The sequence below is a fragment of the Lissotriton helveticus genome, chromosome 1_2 (genome assembly GCF_964261635.1).
Source record: "Lissotriton helveticus chromosome 1_2, aLisHel1.1, whole genome shotgun sequence".
Lineage (NCBI taxonomy): Eukaryota > Metazoa > Chordata > Amphibia > Caudata > Salamandridae > Lissotriton > Lissotriton helveticus.
Genome location: NC_136058.1, coordinates 232,447,398 through 232,465,567, shown reverse-complemented (window position 1 = coordinate 232,465,567; position 18,170 = coordinate 232,447,398). Strand labels below are relative to the sequence as shown.

Here is an 18,170-nt window from a genome sequence, read left to right as displayed (position 1 = left end):
ATGCACGGAATGCGAGGTCACGGGGACAGAGGGGTAGTAACGGAGTCTACGAAGGGGGGGGTACACATCTCTCCTCGATACGCATTCCACTGACCCCACACCTTTCCCCATTTCCTAGGCCTGCCACGGGCGGTATACACCGTTTTCTCCCTGAACATACACCAATCCATGCATTCCATCCACGCCGACGCCGAAGGTGCCCTCTGGGACCCCCATAATTAGGCTATGTCCCTCTTGGCGATCATGTTGCCAAGGGCGGCCCACCGAGTCTGTGCCACGCTATAATCATTCGGCTCCCAGACGTTCAAGAGGCACCTCCTAGCCTCCGGCAGTAATGACACACCCGTCACCTCTTCCATAATGTCATGCACGTGTCTCCAATAAGACACCACATCCGGACACTCCCATATGATATGGAGAAAAGTAGCAAGCATACCACAGCCACGCCTGCACAACCCATCCAATGAATAACCCATCCTCATCAGGCGTGGACCCGTGACATAGACGTGGTGTAAAATCTTCAATTGCACTAGCCGGAGACGCGCCGGAATCGCCACTTCCTTCGGAGACGACACCGCGGCCTGCCAGTCTTCGTCATCCAACTCAAGCCCATCCGTGGTCCAGGCATTACGAAGCTGTACAAGGAGGTCAGAGCGGTCATTAATAAGCTTCTTATATATAAGAGAGATGGTACTGTCAGGGACATGTCCATCGAGCACCCGATCTTCCAGGGGGGAGGACTCCGGGACAACGGCACCAGCCGGGAATACCGACGCTAATGCATGGCGAATCTGAAGGTAGCGGTAGTATTCCCTATCACTCAGGCTATATTCCCGCTGGAGTTCGGCAAAAGTCTTGATCCTGTCCTTGATCAGGAGGTCCCCTACTCGACTAATGCCTATAAGATCCCACTTGTCGAACCCCTTCGTTGCCCAGAGATTCCCCTGCCGTTCAGCCGCATAAAGCGGAGTTGCTCTGGTCAGCCTGTCCGTCCATCCCGTGGCAGCCGTCGCACTAGTCCATACTCGCACCGCGACCCCAGTAGGACCAGTAAGTTTCTTCCTAGCCGCTTTAGAGTAAAGTGCCCTATTGTAGTCGCCACCCGGTAGCTGCCATTTGTCCATCTCGAATGCAGGGTTAGGGGTTGGACCATACATGGCGTGGTTGATAGCACTCAACTGAGATGCCCAGTAATAGCGCTTGATGTCGGGCAGCGCTATACCGCCATCATACCAAGGCAGAGTCAGTTTCGATAACGCAATGCGAGGCCGCCCGCCCCATACCAGTTGCCGTTGGAGGCCCTCAACCTCACGGAAATAACTAGCGGGACCAGATCGAGCATATTTTGAAGGGCATAAAGGAATCGGAGGAGAGACATCATCTTAAACAGGGCGGCCCTCCCCAACGGGGACAGCGGCAAGCCACACCAAACCGCGACGTCCGACCACAGCTGACGAAGCGGCGGCAGTAAATTCCTCTCGTACCTTACCGCAGAGTCGAAGGAGATATAAATCCCCAAATACTTAAAGCCGTCATGCACTACAGGTATCGGGCAGACACGGGGCAGTAAGGGCCTTTCTCCAGTGAGCGGATAAATACAGGACTTGGTCCAATTGATGGTCAAGCCAGAGTTTCTCCCAAAGGAGCGCAACACGTCAAACAACACTCCCAGTGATTTATGAGGGGAAGTTAAGTACAACAAGATATCATCTGCATACAATGAAACACGATCTTCATATCCCGGGGACCAACTAATGCCCTTGAGCGACGGCTCCCATCTAAGCCACGCGGCAAGGGGTTCAAGAGCAAGTGCGAAGAGCAACGGTGACAACGGGCAGCCCTGTCGCGTGCCTCTGCCAAGAACAAAGGACTTCGAGGCCCTTCCATTCACCACCACTTGAGCCAATGGTTGTTCGTAGAGGAGCTGAACCCACCCGATGAAACGCGGGCCGAAACCGAACTTCGAGAGAGCCGCCCACAAATACGGCCATTCTATTGTGTCAAAGGCCATCGAGGCGTCCAAAGAAACCAAGATGGCCGGCTCACGAAGTGCCCCCGCCCTCGCCAGAACGCCATTAAGACGGCGAAGGTTGAGCGCGGTATTACGGTGGGGGATAAATCTCGACTGGTCTGGATGTACTAAGTCACCAATTACTGTAACTAGACGATTCGCCAATACTTTCGCCAGAACCTTAGGCTCAACATTCAGAAGCGAGATTGGCCTATACGACGAACACTGCTCATGGGGCTTCCCATCTTTATGAATGACCACAATGGACGCCAATCTCTGATCCCGGGGAAGGAGTCCGAGATCTCGCGATTCCAAGAACATTTGACGTAGATGCGGCGCCATCTTATCCGGGCACAGCTTATACAGCTCTACCGGAATACCATTCGGGCCAGTGGCCTTACCTGAACGAAGGGAACGGATAGCGAGCGCTATTTCATCAGCGGAAAAATCCGCTTCCATAAGCTCCTGGTCAGATTCCGAGAGGCTAGGCAGCGCGATTTCTCTCAATAGCAAATGTGAGTCCTCCTCCGGCCTGTCCGAGACCGGCGTGTAAACTTTCTGGAAGTGCTGAGCAAAAACCGCGACTATCTCAACAGGGTCCACAACCCGCGAACCGTACACCTTTTCCACAACAGGCACAACCCTATTCAACCACTCTCTCTTGTCCAACCAAGCAATCAACTTCCCGGCCTTATCACCAACATCATACATTCGCCCCTGTTGTACACGATACGTCATCCTGGCTGCATCCGTCACCAGAGCCCTGTAGTCAGCCTGTTTAAGGGCCAAAACATGCAACTTCTCAGGTGTAACCCCAGATCCCAAATCTTCCTCCAAAGCTGTGATTTCATTTTCAAGGCAAACAACCTCCTCATTCTTACTTTTCTTCGCGTTAGCAATCAAGGACAGGGCCTGACCCCGAATCACAGTCTTATAGGCCTCCCAGAGGGAAACGGAAGAGGACACCCATCCCATGTTTTCATTAAATTAGTGTTCCATGCATTTAACCACTGCAGCCCTAGTTCTGGGGCTGCGTAGGTGCCAGGGGTTGATCGGGGCAACACGGCCCTCCGCTCCCAAGGACAAATCAATCCCAAGCCAAAGTGGAGAGTGATCCGAGATCCCCCTAGCCAGGTGTCGTACTTCCGTTACGGAGACCATCTGCACCGCTGGCACTAGGATATAGTCAAGCCTCGAAAGACTACCATGCGCTCCCGAGTGAAAGGTGTACTGTGCCTGTCCAGGGTGCAGCTGCCTCCAGCTATCCACTAAACCCATCGCATCTATGAAATCACCCAACCATGACTGCGATCTCAAGAGAGTTCTAGGGGGGTTACGATCATCATCGCCACTAACCACTGAATTGAAGTCGCCACCCATTATCAACATGCCTTCGGGGAAGCTCAAGACCACCCCACCCAAATCAGAGAGCGTAGTGGACTGTAGACCTGGTGGGACATAGACAGAGAGTATGGAAATCGTCTTCCCCTCCCATCGCCCCGTAATGGCCGCGTATCGGCCACGATCGTCAAGCACGACGTCATCTATCTCCAAGGGGAGGGAGTTACAAACCAAGACGCCCGCCCCCCTCGAACCCGTGGTGAAACCTGAGTGCGCCACCAGACGATACCCCCTCCTGTGTGGGGCACTCTTTGTTTAATGCCTGTTATGACAAAATGTAAAATAGATATATATATATATATCTATGTATATATATATATATTCTTAGACTTTGTGTACTCTTTTCACTGATATAATATTGGTAATTCTTTGCATTTCTATACCATTAACTTTACTACTTTTATCCATCCATACTCACTCACCCATCCATCCAGCCATCCATTCCTTCATTCAAACATTTGTTCAAGTGTTCACGCTTCCACGCATGCACTTACAAATGTATTATCCATGTCCTCAGTCACTCACTCATTAATGAAACCATTGAATAATTCCCCTACTCACAAATCCACATTACCACACACTGATTCAAAGTCGCCAATTGCTTACGCTTTCTCACAGCTATTTGCTTTGTACTCATTTTCAAATAGTACTAATATTCTTAAAGACGTCTCACAGCCTTCTTTCAAATGATTTGTCAGACAGAACATGAAATGTAGCGTTTGCTTGTTTTACATTTCCTGAGGTGCTACAACCATTGATAATTGTTCCTGCTTTGGTTCCTTTCAGGGATGATCTTGCAAAGATGACCTACTTAACTATGTTTATTAAGGAGACCCTTCGACTTTACCCTCCAGCTGCTGGAATCTCCCGGCAGCTTTCACAACCGGTCACATTCTTGGATGGGCGGACATTGCCAGCAGGTTGACTTTTCTTATACTGTTTGTGTCTAAAATCCTTATATATTGTACCTTAGTGTATAAATGACTCAGTGGTAAGTGCTTGGTGCTTCTAAATCGCAAATCCAAATGCATGGAGAGGATGTGGCGCTGCTGCCAGAGCTGCCGACTTTGCATCTGGCCAACCAGGTTCAAGACTCAGGGTCAGCTCAACATCCTGTGATTCTGGCCAATTCCCTTAATCTCTCTGTGCCTTTAAACATAATTAATGTGGCCTTGTGTAATGTAACTAGTGCTCATGACATTAAGTATTTTTACCTGAAGAAAATGCATGTATTGTACACATTACCATTAAGGAAATTGTACTACAGAACTGTGAAGGATTTTGTAAGTTACTCTTAGCCATAGAATGACATCAATTATTTCTATTATAAGACCGTGCATGTACTGTGTAAACCACCACCTCGGCACGCACCACCACTTTATATACGGACTACATGATTAGAGTGAGACGCTTGTGCCAAAGTTTCTTTCCCCTTTCTCTCCACAGAGCATACTGATTGAATTGTATTCTTGTGATAACATGGTTAGATATTCAGCCTGTCACCTTGTCCCCACATGACACACACCATGTGGTTCTTTTGCGTCTTGCGTCGCTGCATTAAAACTATGATGAGTAAACAGTAATAGCAGCTCACCACTACACAGATCTCTTTGATCACACCCACTTTGCAGTATATGTCACTTCCGGTGATGGACCTCAATTTATATGCACATTCTGCCCAGCCTTTTGCACCGCTTTAGGATCCACTTCTCCTTGCTATCAGTTTTTCTCCTTCTTAGCACATCCCCCCACTATGGCCCCCTTCTTTCTCAATTGACTACACTTACCCTTATCCCCTCACTCCTTTATCACCAAATATACAAAAAACAGTTTCTGACTTTACTTTATTTCCCCAGCCCTGAAGAGTCACGGGTCAACCCCGTTTTTGATGAAACACGTGTCGGCTGGTTTGCATGTATTAAATACCTTCATGTGATATATTAAATAAGGAAAGGAATAACTAAAGAAAAGTTTGGGCTTATCCTTCCATCAAAAAAACACATTACCAACTATTGGACGGATCCAAGTTGTGTGCGCTTGACCTTGTACATAGTGCTCATGTTAAGCGCTCCAGTACTTCTGGTCTATAGTGTCTTTGATATTATGCTCACTAGGACCCTCGCCATTGTGGGCAGACTCTAAACAGGAATTACCTACTCTGATGTAAGGTGTCAAGCTGTGGTTATGTAAGTTATTACACAATGCATACAGTGTGATATCATATGCTGAAGAATGAAGACGTCTGTTGTAGAGCTCTGTGTTTGGCATGTTCATTTGCGTGCTCCCCGGCTGAAGAAGACGCTACAGGGTTGAGTTTGTGCTGTATAACGAGATCTACAGAGCCTGTCACATGAGCCCTTAAAGCATGGAATGCTGCTTCGGTGAAGCTGCTGAGAGAACACTGAGACTGCAGCAGGATTCATCCCTCAGCAATGATCAGGCAAGACCAGACTCCTTCAATACTAGGTTGTCAATTGATGTACATTTCATGACATAACAGCACTACAACTTTGTGATCAGTGCTAAGAAGTGGCTGCCTGTCACTAGCCAGTACTTTACAAAACATTCAGTAAATAGTGTTGGTGATCCTGACAAAAGCCCCTTTTAAAAAAACTCACGCACTGTATGCATGCTGCCGTGCAAAACACACATCTGATGCGTGGGATTCTACTGAGTTTGTCTAGACACAGGAATTTGTATGGAAAATTAACGTTTCCAGTACAAATCCTATGCTCGCCTCTGCACTGTGGCAGAGACTGTGCATCATGTAAGGCAGCCTTTTTATGTGCAAGTGAAGAGATAAAACCAGCAACACACCAATCCTATTGGGTTTGGCTCTGTGCTGTGTTGTCTTTTATGTGCAATGTAGCACAGAAATCTTGGCTGGTGCGATGCGTTGCATGTAAAGTTAATAAATCTGGCCCTTGGAGTTTAAAATGGACACTACAGAAAAACTAAGTAAACTATGTATACTTTTATTAACTTTTCATCTTAAATGAGGTTCCCATTTTACACATCAGGGTGATTGCAATGGTCAGTTTTGTGTGTGCTCTAACTTTGTGGCAGAGGGCCCGATTCACAGAACTAACTTAAGACAAAATCCTAAACTTACTATGGATTTACGACTACTAACTTTACGTCCGCACTCGGCCGGAAATTCCAGCCTGGAGGCGGAGCTTCCGGCCCAGAGGCAGAGCTTCCGGCTTGGAGGCGGAGCTTCTGGCCCAGAGGCGGCGATTCTGGCCCAGAGGCGGAACTTCCGGCCCAGAGGCAGAGCTTCCGGCCCAGAGGCGGAGCTTCCGGCCCAGAGGTGAAGATTTCAGCCATGGCTAAATCCCCACCTCTGAGCCGGAAGCTCCGCCTCCGGGCCAGAAGCTATGCCTCCAGGCCGCAAGCTCCGCCTCTAAGCTGGAAGCTCCGCCTCTGGGCCAGAATTTCCGGCCCGAGTGCGGACATATAGTTAGTAGTAGTAATCCATTCTGTGAATACCAAAAGTAGTAAGTGCATTCTGTGAATACCAAAAGTAGTAAGTTTATGATTTTGTCTTAAGTTAATTCTGTGAATCGGGCCCAACGTTTTGGATTGAATGTGTGTGTCTGTGTGTTTGTTTAATATTTCTATCCTAACCTCAACCACTCTTTACCCCATTCTTCCAGGACAGAAAGTCAGTGCAAGAATAGTGAGGACATATCCGGGTGAGAAATACAAAAGGGCCTGAGTATAAACACCTTTCCTTATAGACACAGAATAGGCAGGGACCACCACAAGCGGTGTGTGGAGTAACACATGGCACGCTATGGTATATTCCTGTACCATCCTCTTTATATTTCCAAATTCAAGTCAAACTCCGGGGCCAAAACGGACTCCAGGAAAGGAATAATCTCTCTCTACTTATTGAATTTGTAGATTTCTGGTCAGCAGAAGTCAGTTTAACACCTCTAAAGTTGAGGACCTGTGTCATATCCATAGCATCTAGTGGGGCTCAAATATTGACAATGAATGAGTTGATACTGCAGCTAGCTGTAGAGCTGCAGAATGTGGGATATGGTGGTGAATTAGATTTAAACCTTCCACTGTAAACCCTCTAATCCCTTTCCATGCTGTAAACCAACTACAACACTTCCTTTATAATTGATTTGCACTATTAGGTCGGGATATTTCATTAACATATCAGGGATCCCATTACATCCTCAAAATCCAGAAATGCATTTAGGCCAGCTGCCATTAGCAACATCTTTATCCACGTGAGAGTCCTCCCTGTTATGAGTGTGAAGGTGCTCCACAAGGTGGTTAAGACTTCAGATGATCCATCTCCATTTATATCAGTATTATATCAATTGTTGACATCAGTTATATAACCAATAGATACAACCAATCAGTGGCTTAATGTTATATTTATCAGACTGGGGGGGGTGATTTTCATTTGCATGAAAACAGTTGTCTCATGGCACCCTTGAATACAGGGAGAGATTACTCAGAAAAAGCTTGCCTATAGCATATGCCTACCACCCAGTTTTCTTGAAAATCACTAACGGTTGCATCGGATGCAAATGTGCACCCATCAGCATTCCCAATTGGTTTATTGAATCAGATATACTCCGGAAGGTAACCATTCAACCAACTCAAACACCAATGTCAATCTACCATGAACTCGGGGAGGCCACTAGCACGGGGAGCTACTATATAGGCAAGAAATTGTATCATACAGGATATCCTAGAGATGGTTGTGGGCACATTTTACCTCATATTAAAATGTAATTGCTGAGCTGGTGAAATCGTAGGAGCCCCTGGAGCTCCCATATCCATACGGCCTCCCTATTACCAGCGTCTATCATTCTCCGTTAAATGTGGTCGGACCAAAGAAACGCTCGCCAGTAGTGATATCCTATCCTATTCTAACAAGCTCCTTATTATCTCGGGATGACTCGGATTCCATGCATACATTAAGCAGCCCTGCTCCGTTGGCCCATTATCCATATTCTTTAATAGATCCCTTTTCTTTCCCCCCATACCCTGCACTAGTACTGTGTGCTGGCCTGCTACTTCCCATCAAAACAGCTGAATGTGCCTATGCTCAGGCCTTCGCGTTTTTTTTAACTGCCCATTAAGCCCATCATTCGCATAATTGGAATGCTTGTTTTAACATCAGACAACACACACCTCTGGATTGTTTGGAATAATTGTATTTCTCCAGAAATTTATTGCTGGTGTATTCATTCAACTAGTAAACAACAAGAGAAGCCAATGCCGCTACTTAATTAGACAAAACGTTTTTCTTCTAAAGCATCCGAATAAAACAATATGCTTTGTAATCTTATTAACTTTCAATTATTTTATTTTGTTCAATGCTTCTTTTTGTTCATATAAATATTTTTACATTTTTCAAACTTTACATTTCTTAAGACCTTATGTACACAATGAAAACATTCTTATTCACAAACATATTTACACAAATCAGAAAAAAGAATCATTCAACGCTCAGTCATACCTCATTCATACCGTTACAGTCAACATCAGTTAACTAAATATCTGCTAGAATACAATATTCATAGCATAGCCATAAACAATTTATTATCAAATCACGAAATCTAATCTATTTTCAATTCCTTTTGATTATTCTATCCTTTTGGCTTTTAACAGTCTACGCGTTTCGAACTCGCGTTGATGAGGAGTTCTCATCAGGACATGGTCTGCAATAAAAGGGGAAAGACACCTTACTTTAGAACACAATGTCTTTACTTTTTATGTGCCAGCTGCAACCTCCATCACTACTAGCCTCCTTATCTTACCTCTTGTGTGTCAGAGCCTTTGGGAAATGAGTTTGCCCCCTGCGTTTTGATCAATTCTAATCAAGAAAAATGCAAAGAATCACAAACCACATTCGAACTTGTGCATTCGTCCCCATCCGTCCAGTCACATTCTTATGCTACTTACTTTTGTTTAAGCAATGGTTGTTCGACTTTGTTTGTTCGACTGCCTGGCTTTCTAACAAAGGAAACGTGACAGTAAGTTGTGGTGTCTAACTGGACCACGCCATTATGTTTTAGATATCAGCCTGTTCTTACCTAATTGGTGAACTCAGGCTTCCGTGTACGATGGTCTTGTGCACCCGCCTGCAACAATCAGGAAAAGACTTGTCTGGAGTGATCCCAGGCTCAAAATAAACTGTGGACGCATAGAAGTGTAATTCCGTCTTTTCCTGATTGTTGCAGGCGGGTGCACAAGACCCTCGTACACGGAAGCCTGAGTTCACCAATTAGGTAAGAACAGGCTGATATCTAAAACATAATGGCGTGGTCCAGTTAGACACCACACCTTACTGTCACATTTCCTTTGTTAGAAAGCCAGGCAGTCGAACAAACAAAGTCGAACAACCATTGCTTAAACAAAAGTAAGTAGCATAAGAATGTGACTGGACGGATGGGGACGAATGCACAAGTTCGAACGTGGTTTGTGATTCTTTGCATTTTTCTTGATTAGAATTGATCAAAACGCCGGGGGCAAACTGATTTCCCAAAGGCTCTGACACACAAGAGGTAAGATAAGGAGGCTAGTAGTGATGGAGGTTGCAGCTGGCACAGAAAAAGTAAAGACATGTTGTTCTAAAGTAAGGTGTCTTTCCCCTTTTATTGCAGACTATGTCCTGATGAGAACTCCTCAACAACGCGAGTTCGAAACGCGTAGACTGTTAAAAGCCAAAAGGATAGAATAATCAAAAGGAATTGAAAATAGATTAGATTTCGTGATTTGATAATAAATTGTTTATGGCTATGCTATGAATATTGTATTCTAGCAGATATTTAGTTAACTGATGTTGTCTGTACCGGTATGAATGAGGTATGACTGAGAGCGTTGAATGATTCTTTTTTCTGATTTGTGTAAATATGTTTGTGAATAAGAATGTTTTCATTGTGTAAATAAGGTCTTAAGAAATGTAAAGTTTGAAAAATTTAAAAACATTTATATGAACAAAAAGAAGCATTTAACAAAATAAAATAATTGAAAGTTAATAAGATTACAAAGCATATTGTTTTATTCGGATGCTTTGGAGGAAAAACGTTTTGTCTAATTAACTAGCGGCATTGGCACCTCTTGTTGTTTACTAGTAGCTTGTGGCTAAGCTGTGCTGTTGGGAGCCCAGACCCAGTGGTGGTTTTTTCGGTGTATTCATTCAGGCACACCCGACCATTTTTCTTTTTGTGTCTCTAATTTGGATACCCTGAGGAAGGTGAAGCCCAATCTTGGGCATACACCGAAACGCGCGTCAGTGCTGAATTCCAATTGTTAGAATAATATGAAACACCGATAGCCCTACTTATTGATTTCATGTATCTAAATATTATGTTGGGCATATCCTATATCTGACTCTGTTAATTCAAGACCCTTGAAGCATATATTCTCCTGTATTTGTCTATTTGACACATGAAGCACTTTTTTGTCACTTTATATCTTGACCTGTTGTGAATGAATGGCCTATATAGATTAGTCGTGTGAAAATGTGTATATATGAATTGGTATGCATGAGGTTTGCTTGAGTGGTGGTATGTGCTTTAGAAGTTTTTTACCTATTGTGACATTATGTATTCAACTATTATATTTATCAAATAAACTTCTTTGATACTTTTCTATTCACATCTTTGGCTCACTTGTACCTCACATTTTTCGCCATGGTTCTTTTGTGTCTATACTATTGACTTATTTGATAACTTAAAATAAATAGGTAAATATTTCTATGGTCTGTTTCCCCTGGTATTCTCTACCTTTATCCATATCAGGAGCCCCCTTCTTTTGAGAGGTTGAAATCGTAGGACAGTAAGCTATATCAAGTCTTGGGGCAGTAACACAAGTAGAAGTTTGGTTGTACTTGGCAATACCTTTTACAACAACCACAGTAGCAGTATCTTAAAATAACTTTTAGCTGCCTCTGGTCTAGCCAGCCTTCCAAAGTTCAGAATTCCCAGTAATGTGTCAACTTTATGCTAGGTAGAGTTGGAGCTTCCAGGGAAGGTTTCCATTAACCAATGTAAATCTAGCAAAAGTAGTTTTTGTATCTTCCATGGGTGCTGCAAGCTCCTCTGCCAGTGTTCACCATACAGTGAGTGACTTAATTTATTGCTTACTTCTTGCTTTGGTTAATTAGCACCCAATAGTAAATCGGTCTTAAACCATGTTAGTCAGTCTGCCCTTGGTAAGCCTGCTCTTTACTGAGTCTAAAAAAATTGGATGCTGCTAGGGCAAGGCTGACATTGTGAATACTCCACTGCAACAGCCAAATACTCAGAGCTCCTAAGCAATTATACGACAGCCATTAGACATGAACACTCACAGTTTTGCTCGTTATGTGTGGTTGAATCAAACAACACCTCTATGAAGCTCTTTAAAATATTCATCTGTTCTCAAAACCTCTGAGTGCCCAAAATAATATCCTGTGTTCACCCCTCTGAATCTTTGACATATTTATGGAGATGTGAGGCTCACTGGTTAGAGCGGCAGACTCTGATGCAGAGTTCTGTCCCGGGACCAGGGTTCAATTCCCGTCGTGGCAGGGTCTTGGGCTCAATGTCCTCGGACCCGATAATTCTCTCCCCTCGGTGCCTACTCTAATCATGGGTCCCACTCTGCAACTCTGGGCATTACCTTGCTTAATCTCCACACCGGCCCTAACGCTAGGATGCCTGGCTTCACCTTGGGGTGCCCAGGAGTGGGCACCTCACAGGAACAGGCCAGGATGGGTTCCTCAGCGGCACAGCGTGGGGACACACTGGCTAAGTGTAAGCAGGCGCTTTATAAGCTCAGGATTATTATTATTATTATGGGTAAATGGAAATCTGTCCATGAATCTCTGTGTCTGAATGCCGAAATGCCTATCAGCTCATCTTTCCAGTATGTGGACATGCTTGTGACGATCTTCGGCTCAGGGATAGATCACCGGATCACACCTTTTAATATTTGAAAGTGATTAAAACTGGCTCTCCCGATGACCCATGTCTGGCACATATCTTACAGATCGTGGCACTTACTATGGCACCAATTATATGTAATTTGGCTAACTCTTTCTTTAAAATGCACTTTGGATTCTCAAGAGTTGAAAAGTCCTTGCATGATTCCTCTGTTTACAAAAAACTTCCTTAGACACTTATATTCTAAATAATTGCTAACATTTAATGCTATGGTGGAAGAGAGAAGAAGTCAATGCCCAATTGTCCTCCTTCATAAGCAGAAATCTTAGTTTTAGATTCTTTACAAACAAGTTTCCAGCTGTGCCATGGAACAGAGATTGTCATGGTAGTAAACCATGACCTTCAAATAATCTTAGATAGGGGAGTTATTGCAGTCCAGCTCCCCCCCCCGATCTGGTTGTGATCTTTGAAACAGTGTATCACATAGATTTAACAGTCATGTTGTATGGGGCAGGGCTAGAGGAAAGATTTTGAAGTGGATCTCCACTTTTTTTTATCAGACCAAGTCAAATAGTGATAATGCCCTCTCACTGCTCATTCTCCACACAGCTGTCCTGTGGACAGCCTCTGAACTCCTCAATTTGCCCCAAATTGTTTCAACTGCATGAGACTTAACTGGCCAGATTTATAAGAACTTTCAACATGTTGGGCCTCATTTATGAAAAGTGACGCATCGCTGCGTGAAAACAGTGATGCGTCACTTATCACTGCTCCCTCCTTGCGAGACCAATGATGCGTCATATTTACAGTATGACGCATCATGGCACAAGGAGTTACAGATACGTCAGTATTTCTGACGTATCTGTATGGCGCAAAAGTGACGCATTGCTGGAGTGTGTCACAAAAGTGACGCAACTCCAGCAATGTGTCCTTTCACATGGGGCAAGCCCCATGTGAAAGGGCCTGTGTCAGTCTTACGCCTGCTGTGAGGCAGGCGTAAGAAATTGACGCATTTGTGTCCTAGAAGTGGCGCAGTGAAATCTTATAGATTTCACTGCGTCACTTCTATGACCCTGCCTTGCGTCAGAACGCCCCTCCTGCATACATTATACCTGGCGTAGGTATAATGTAGCGCAGGGGTTTACAAAGTGACGCATCTACCTAGATGCGTCACTTTGCAAATATGGTGCAACAAGGCACATTTTTTACGCTGCTGGTGCGTCACAAAAAGTGACACACCGGCGGCGTAAAAGTGACGCACGGCCTCATAAATTAGGCCCGTTGTATTCATTTTATGCCAGTGGTCTACGGATTTGACATACAGGAATTTCCAGAGCTGGTTTACTGCAGTCTCGGGTTAGTCTATAGTTGTCTGAAATTTAATACAAAAATTAGAGGTTCTGGTTCCTGGAGGTTGCATCCCTCTATCTGGCTATCTTTTTCATGGCCTGCTCCCACACAGAGGGTGAAACCCTGTTAGTCTACTTTCATGAAGAAATATCATTCAATCTCCAGCTTGCTTCTTCCACATCAACATTTTGAAGAACATTTTAACTTTTTTGCCTGAGCATACCTAGTATAGCATTCTGTAAGCCATAGTTAGTTTTTGCCTGGACTATTCTAAATATTCCTATCTAGCGCTTTCCTCCTTGATGTTTCAGTTAGGCCCAAAACGCTTAAGTTTGCCTTTTGCTCAAATTTCCTCACACATCTTCAGAGGCTGTCTTCTGCAGATTCACCAATTCTCAATATTTAAGAGCGTATGTAAGGTTCAATAAACTGCATAATTACGACCCCACCTCTCCACATTTATACAACCGTTTTTTTTCTATACACTCTGGCATTCACACTACTGTGTTTCACTGCCCACTTATTAGTGGTGCAAAAGATTAGAAAGCTGCTTCAAGGAGATTGTGCCTGGTCTTTCTGCAATACCAAACTTTGGAATTCTCCACCCCTGGATCGCCAATCAGCAACTCATTATCTGACCTTCAGGAAGGTTCTGCAGACATGTCCTACTTCAATCAGGTACCTTTATTAGCATCAAGATGCTTTCTTAGGCAATCACACTCTTCACTGAAAGGCATGCGGAGTCTGCTTGCGGGGGCCCGTTGCGGGACCCCAGTGACTACGGGGGCGTGGGTGGTGCCCCTGGGGGTACCTATGGTACCCCCCTGCAGTTCCATGCACAACATAGCAGGCACTGTGCGGTGCCTGCCATGTTGTGCATGTCTGGAAAGGCATGTTCCAGCCCACATCCAGATATGGTTGGCGGTGTCTAACAGACATCGCCACCATATTGAACCCTTTTCCGCCCGGTCGACTTGTCATCCCCGCCCACCATCCTAATGGGGCCCAATGTGTTTTATTACTACACAAAGGCATTTCCTTTCACACCTTATCCAGTGAATGCCCTTATTAGGCATAATTTATTTCATTGCACCTTGAGTTTAGTTTTGGTATATTCATAATCCGGACTACCTTGTTCATCTTATCTCAAGCCCCCACGATGGAATTCCTATTTTGCAATGTCCGGCCCCCAATAAAATACCTTGTATATGATAAAGGTAAATTAACACTGAATATTGTTGTTATTTCTAAAGCCATACTTTTACTAAAACACAGACAAACACAATTCTATTCTGTTCTTATTAATAGCAGACTCATTCAGAATTGTGCTCTTGGTAAAACAGACTCTGCATATTGATGGACACGTAACAATGGGTCTGTACTAGGCTGAAAACTGGTCAACTGAGGTTTTATGTATTCACAAGATGATGATAGTTAGGTTTGGTAGTCAGGATATGGCCCAGCTTATCAGTTTCCAGGAAAAGCTTCTAAGGCTCTAGGCCACTTTTTGCCAGTTGCTTAAATAGGGCTTTGTAGGTGACTTTGATACCTACTCAACAGACATTTTAGTCTAAGTAGTTTTGTGGCCTATAGCAGATATACACTGACCAGCCTAAATTATTAAGATATAAGAAAGATTGCCATCCCCTTAACACACTTTTAAAAACAGTTTTTCAATTGTACTTGGCTGGCCACACCTAGTCTATTAAATTTTAGGAGTTTTAGGTGCCTAGATGGCTAGGTAATCGAGACTCATGCATAGTGAAAAGCTTGATAGATGAACGCTCCTTAATTGCCCCGATATTCCCTTTTCTTGCAGGTTCTATGGTTGTTGTGAGCATGTATTCAATCCACAGAGACCCCACCCTATGGAAGGACCCAGAGGTATGTATTAATAATAACTGACTGACTTCCTTCAAAAATACTATCAAAGGTGAAATGCTCAATTTCTCAATTACGTTTTTGTAATTGATAAACTTTGTACAGCATAAACATGAGTCCACTACGTTTCTGTACAAATACTCCCTGCACCTGCCAATAATCGGTGGAGCCTTAAGAACCAGGAATGCCATTGTTATCAACATCATGATGTAGACTGCTCATTACCCCCTAAATGACAGAACAATTATTAAACATTGATATCCGCAAGATGACATTAAAGAAAGTTGCAGTGCAAATTATCGACTGATGTATGTGATGATATTAATGCTAAATTATTCACCTAACATCTTAATCAGAAAATGCTCCTATACATTTTGAGTTGCCATCTTATTGTTCCTACCCCAGCTGCCAATTTTTAACACTGCACAAATAACTCACCCATTTCATTACATACATCATTATTTGACCACATTGCTCACATAATTTCATAATTTTCTTATTTTCTTAAGTTCAGTCCTGATAAATTTGAGGAAAAAACGCTTCCATGAAGGGGATATAGGAACTCTCACTCTTCCTCTGCAAATGAATACTAGATAAAAACATTTGTATGGACAGTTTTCTGCATAAAAGGAAATGTTTTGTAGGACTCTATTTTGATGTGTATGAATTAATGGAAAACAAGAATGGAGAAACCACATTGGAGGAAACCAAATCATGGATAGTTTTAAGTAAACCAAAAAAATCGAAACATTTTATTGGAAACATCGTTTTAAGGAAAAATCTGAAATTACATTAAACTTGGGTGGAGTTTAGAACTACTGTGGGGTTTTTTGGTTCAGGGATAGTTAATGTTTAGGGTGATGAGAGGTATTTATGGGTCAGGAATAATTGTAGTTCGGACATAGAAAGGGTGGTGAGGGGTTTTTAAGGTTCACAGATGAGTGTTGTTTGGCGTATTAGTTGTTTAGGTTTCAGGGAGGGGTAGAGTGTAAGGGTGTTGAGGGTTTTAATGGTTCATGGATGGGCAGAGTTTAGGGCTAGTGAGGGTTTTTTAGGTTCACTTATGGGTAGCGGTCTGTGGTGGGGAAGACTTTTTTAGTGTTCATGATGGGGGTGGAGTTAAGTGTGGTCAGGGGTTTCAAGGATTTAGGGACGGGTGGAGTTTAGATGTAGAAAAGTTTTTTTAGGGTATAGGGATGAGTAGTGTCGGGTGATGAGGCGCTCATATGGGTGATGGATGGCTTGTGTTTAAGTACGGTGAGGGTTTTTTAGGATTCATGGATGGGTGGAGTTTAGGCAGTAGCGGACCTTGGTGGGAGTGCTGCAGGGTGTTGACGTGGGGCAGGGAAGGGGCATGGGGGGGGTTAGTAAAGTACGGAATACAGCCGTATAGAGGTAAGTAAACATATAAATAAACACATTTTGTTGGGCGCGCTGCATCGCATTTGGCAATGCAGCGTCAACTTCGAAATTCGTTCTATTTATATGTTTACTTACCTCAATTCTGCTGATTCCGTACTTTACTATCCCCCACCCTGCCCGTCCCCAGCCCCATGTCACCGCCCGGCAGCACTCCTACCACGGGCCACTACTGAGTTTAGGTGTCCTGAGGTGTTTCAAGGTGTATGCAACAGCTGGGGTTTAGGCGTAGAAAGTTTTTTTTAGGGTTCAGGATTGGATGGAATTTGGGGTACTGAGTGATTTTATGGTTGAGGGATGGTTGATCTGTGGGGGTAGAAAGGCCTTGTAGGCTTCGGGAATGAGTATAGTTTAGGTGTGGTGAGGGATTTTAGGGGGCAATGATTGATGGTGTTTAGGGGTTGTGAGGGGTCAGCGCTGGATGGTGTTTATGTGTAGTGATGAATTAGCAAATTTAAAGCATCCAGAGTAATTGTTAGATAATGTAATATTTATAAATATGAAATAAATTCCACAGAAGTAAAGCACTGAAATATCTCTGACAAAACTGTTTCTGAAAGTAAGACATGCAACCATTGTATTTAAACTTGAAAAATAAGTGTTCAAAAGCCAATTTTGACCAAAACAACATTCTATGAATTGATTTCTACAAAAGGGTAAATGCCATTCATCCTGAAGATTTCCATTAACAGTTTAGAGGAAAAGGTTTCTCAGTAATAATATTCCATGAAATCGATTTTCTATGGAATCACATACAGCACTCTATTCATAATTAATTGTGTTTAACTACAGTGCATACTCTTAAAGCATGTAAATCCTAAAATACATTCTAATAAACTTGCAATCACAACAATACAAATGTGTTTCTAACTTTTTTATTAAAACCAAGTATACTCCTACAAAACATCTTTAACTTTAACAAAGTTTGGTAAAACTGACATTTGAAAACACATGAAATTATCTTTTAAAGAAAAAGTTAAACATTTGAAAAGTGAAAATAGTTTTATAACATGTCTACCTTTTGCTTTTTCCTCAACCTATTACTGCATTCAGTGATGCGCATAGGTGTAATTGACAGAAGATTTTTCTGAGTCGTCACGTCTTACTTGTCATATCATTTATGTGCCTTACACCTTGTTTTCCAGGAGTATTTTCCAAAGAATTGCCTATGAGTTGTTTGACCTCATTATAGACTGTGAATTGAGCAT

General features: G+C 43.4%; 1 protein-coding gene across 1 annotated transcript in view; it reads left to right on the top strand.

Annotated features, from left to right (window-relative positions):
* LOC144800020 (cytochrome P450 4B1-like) overlaps positions 1–18,170 on the top strand; it is a 334,102-nt gene that overhangs the window by 282,561 nt on the left and 33,371 nt on the right. The window contains exons 9-10 of the mRNA XM_078671648.1: positions 4,199–4,332; positions 15,482–15,546. Coding sequence (XP_078527774.1) covers positions 4,199–4,332; positions 15,482–15,546 — 199 coding nt within the window. The remainder of the gene's footprint in view (positions 1–4,198; positions 4,333–15,481; positions 15,547–18,170) is intronic.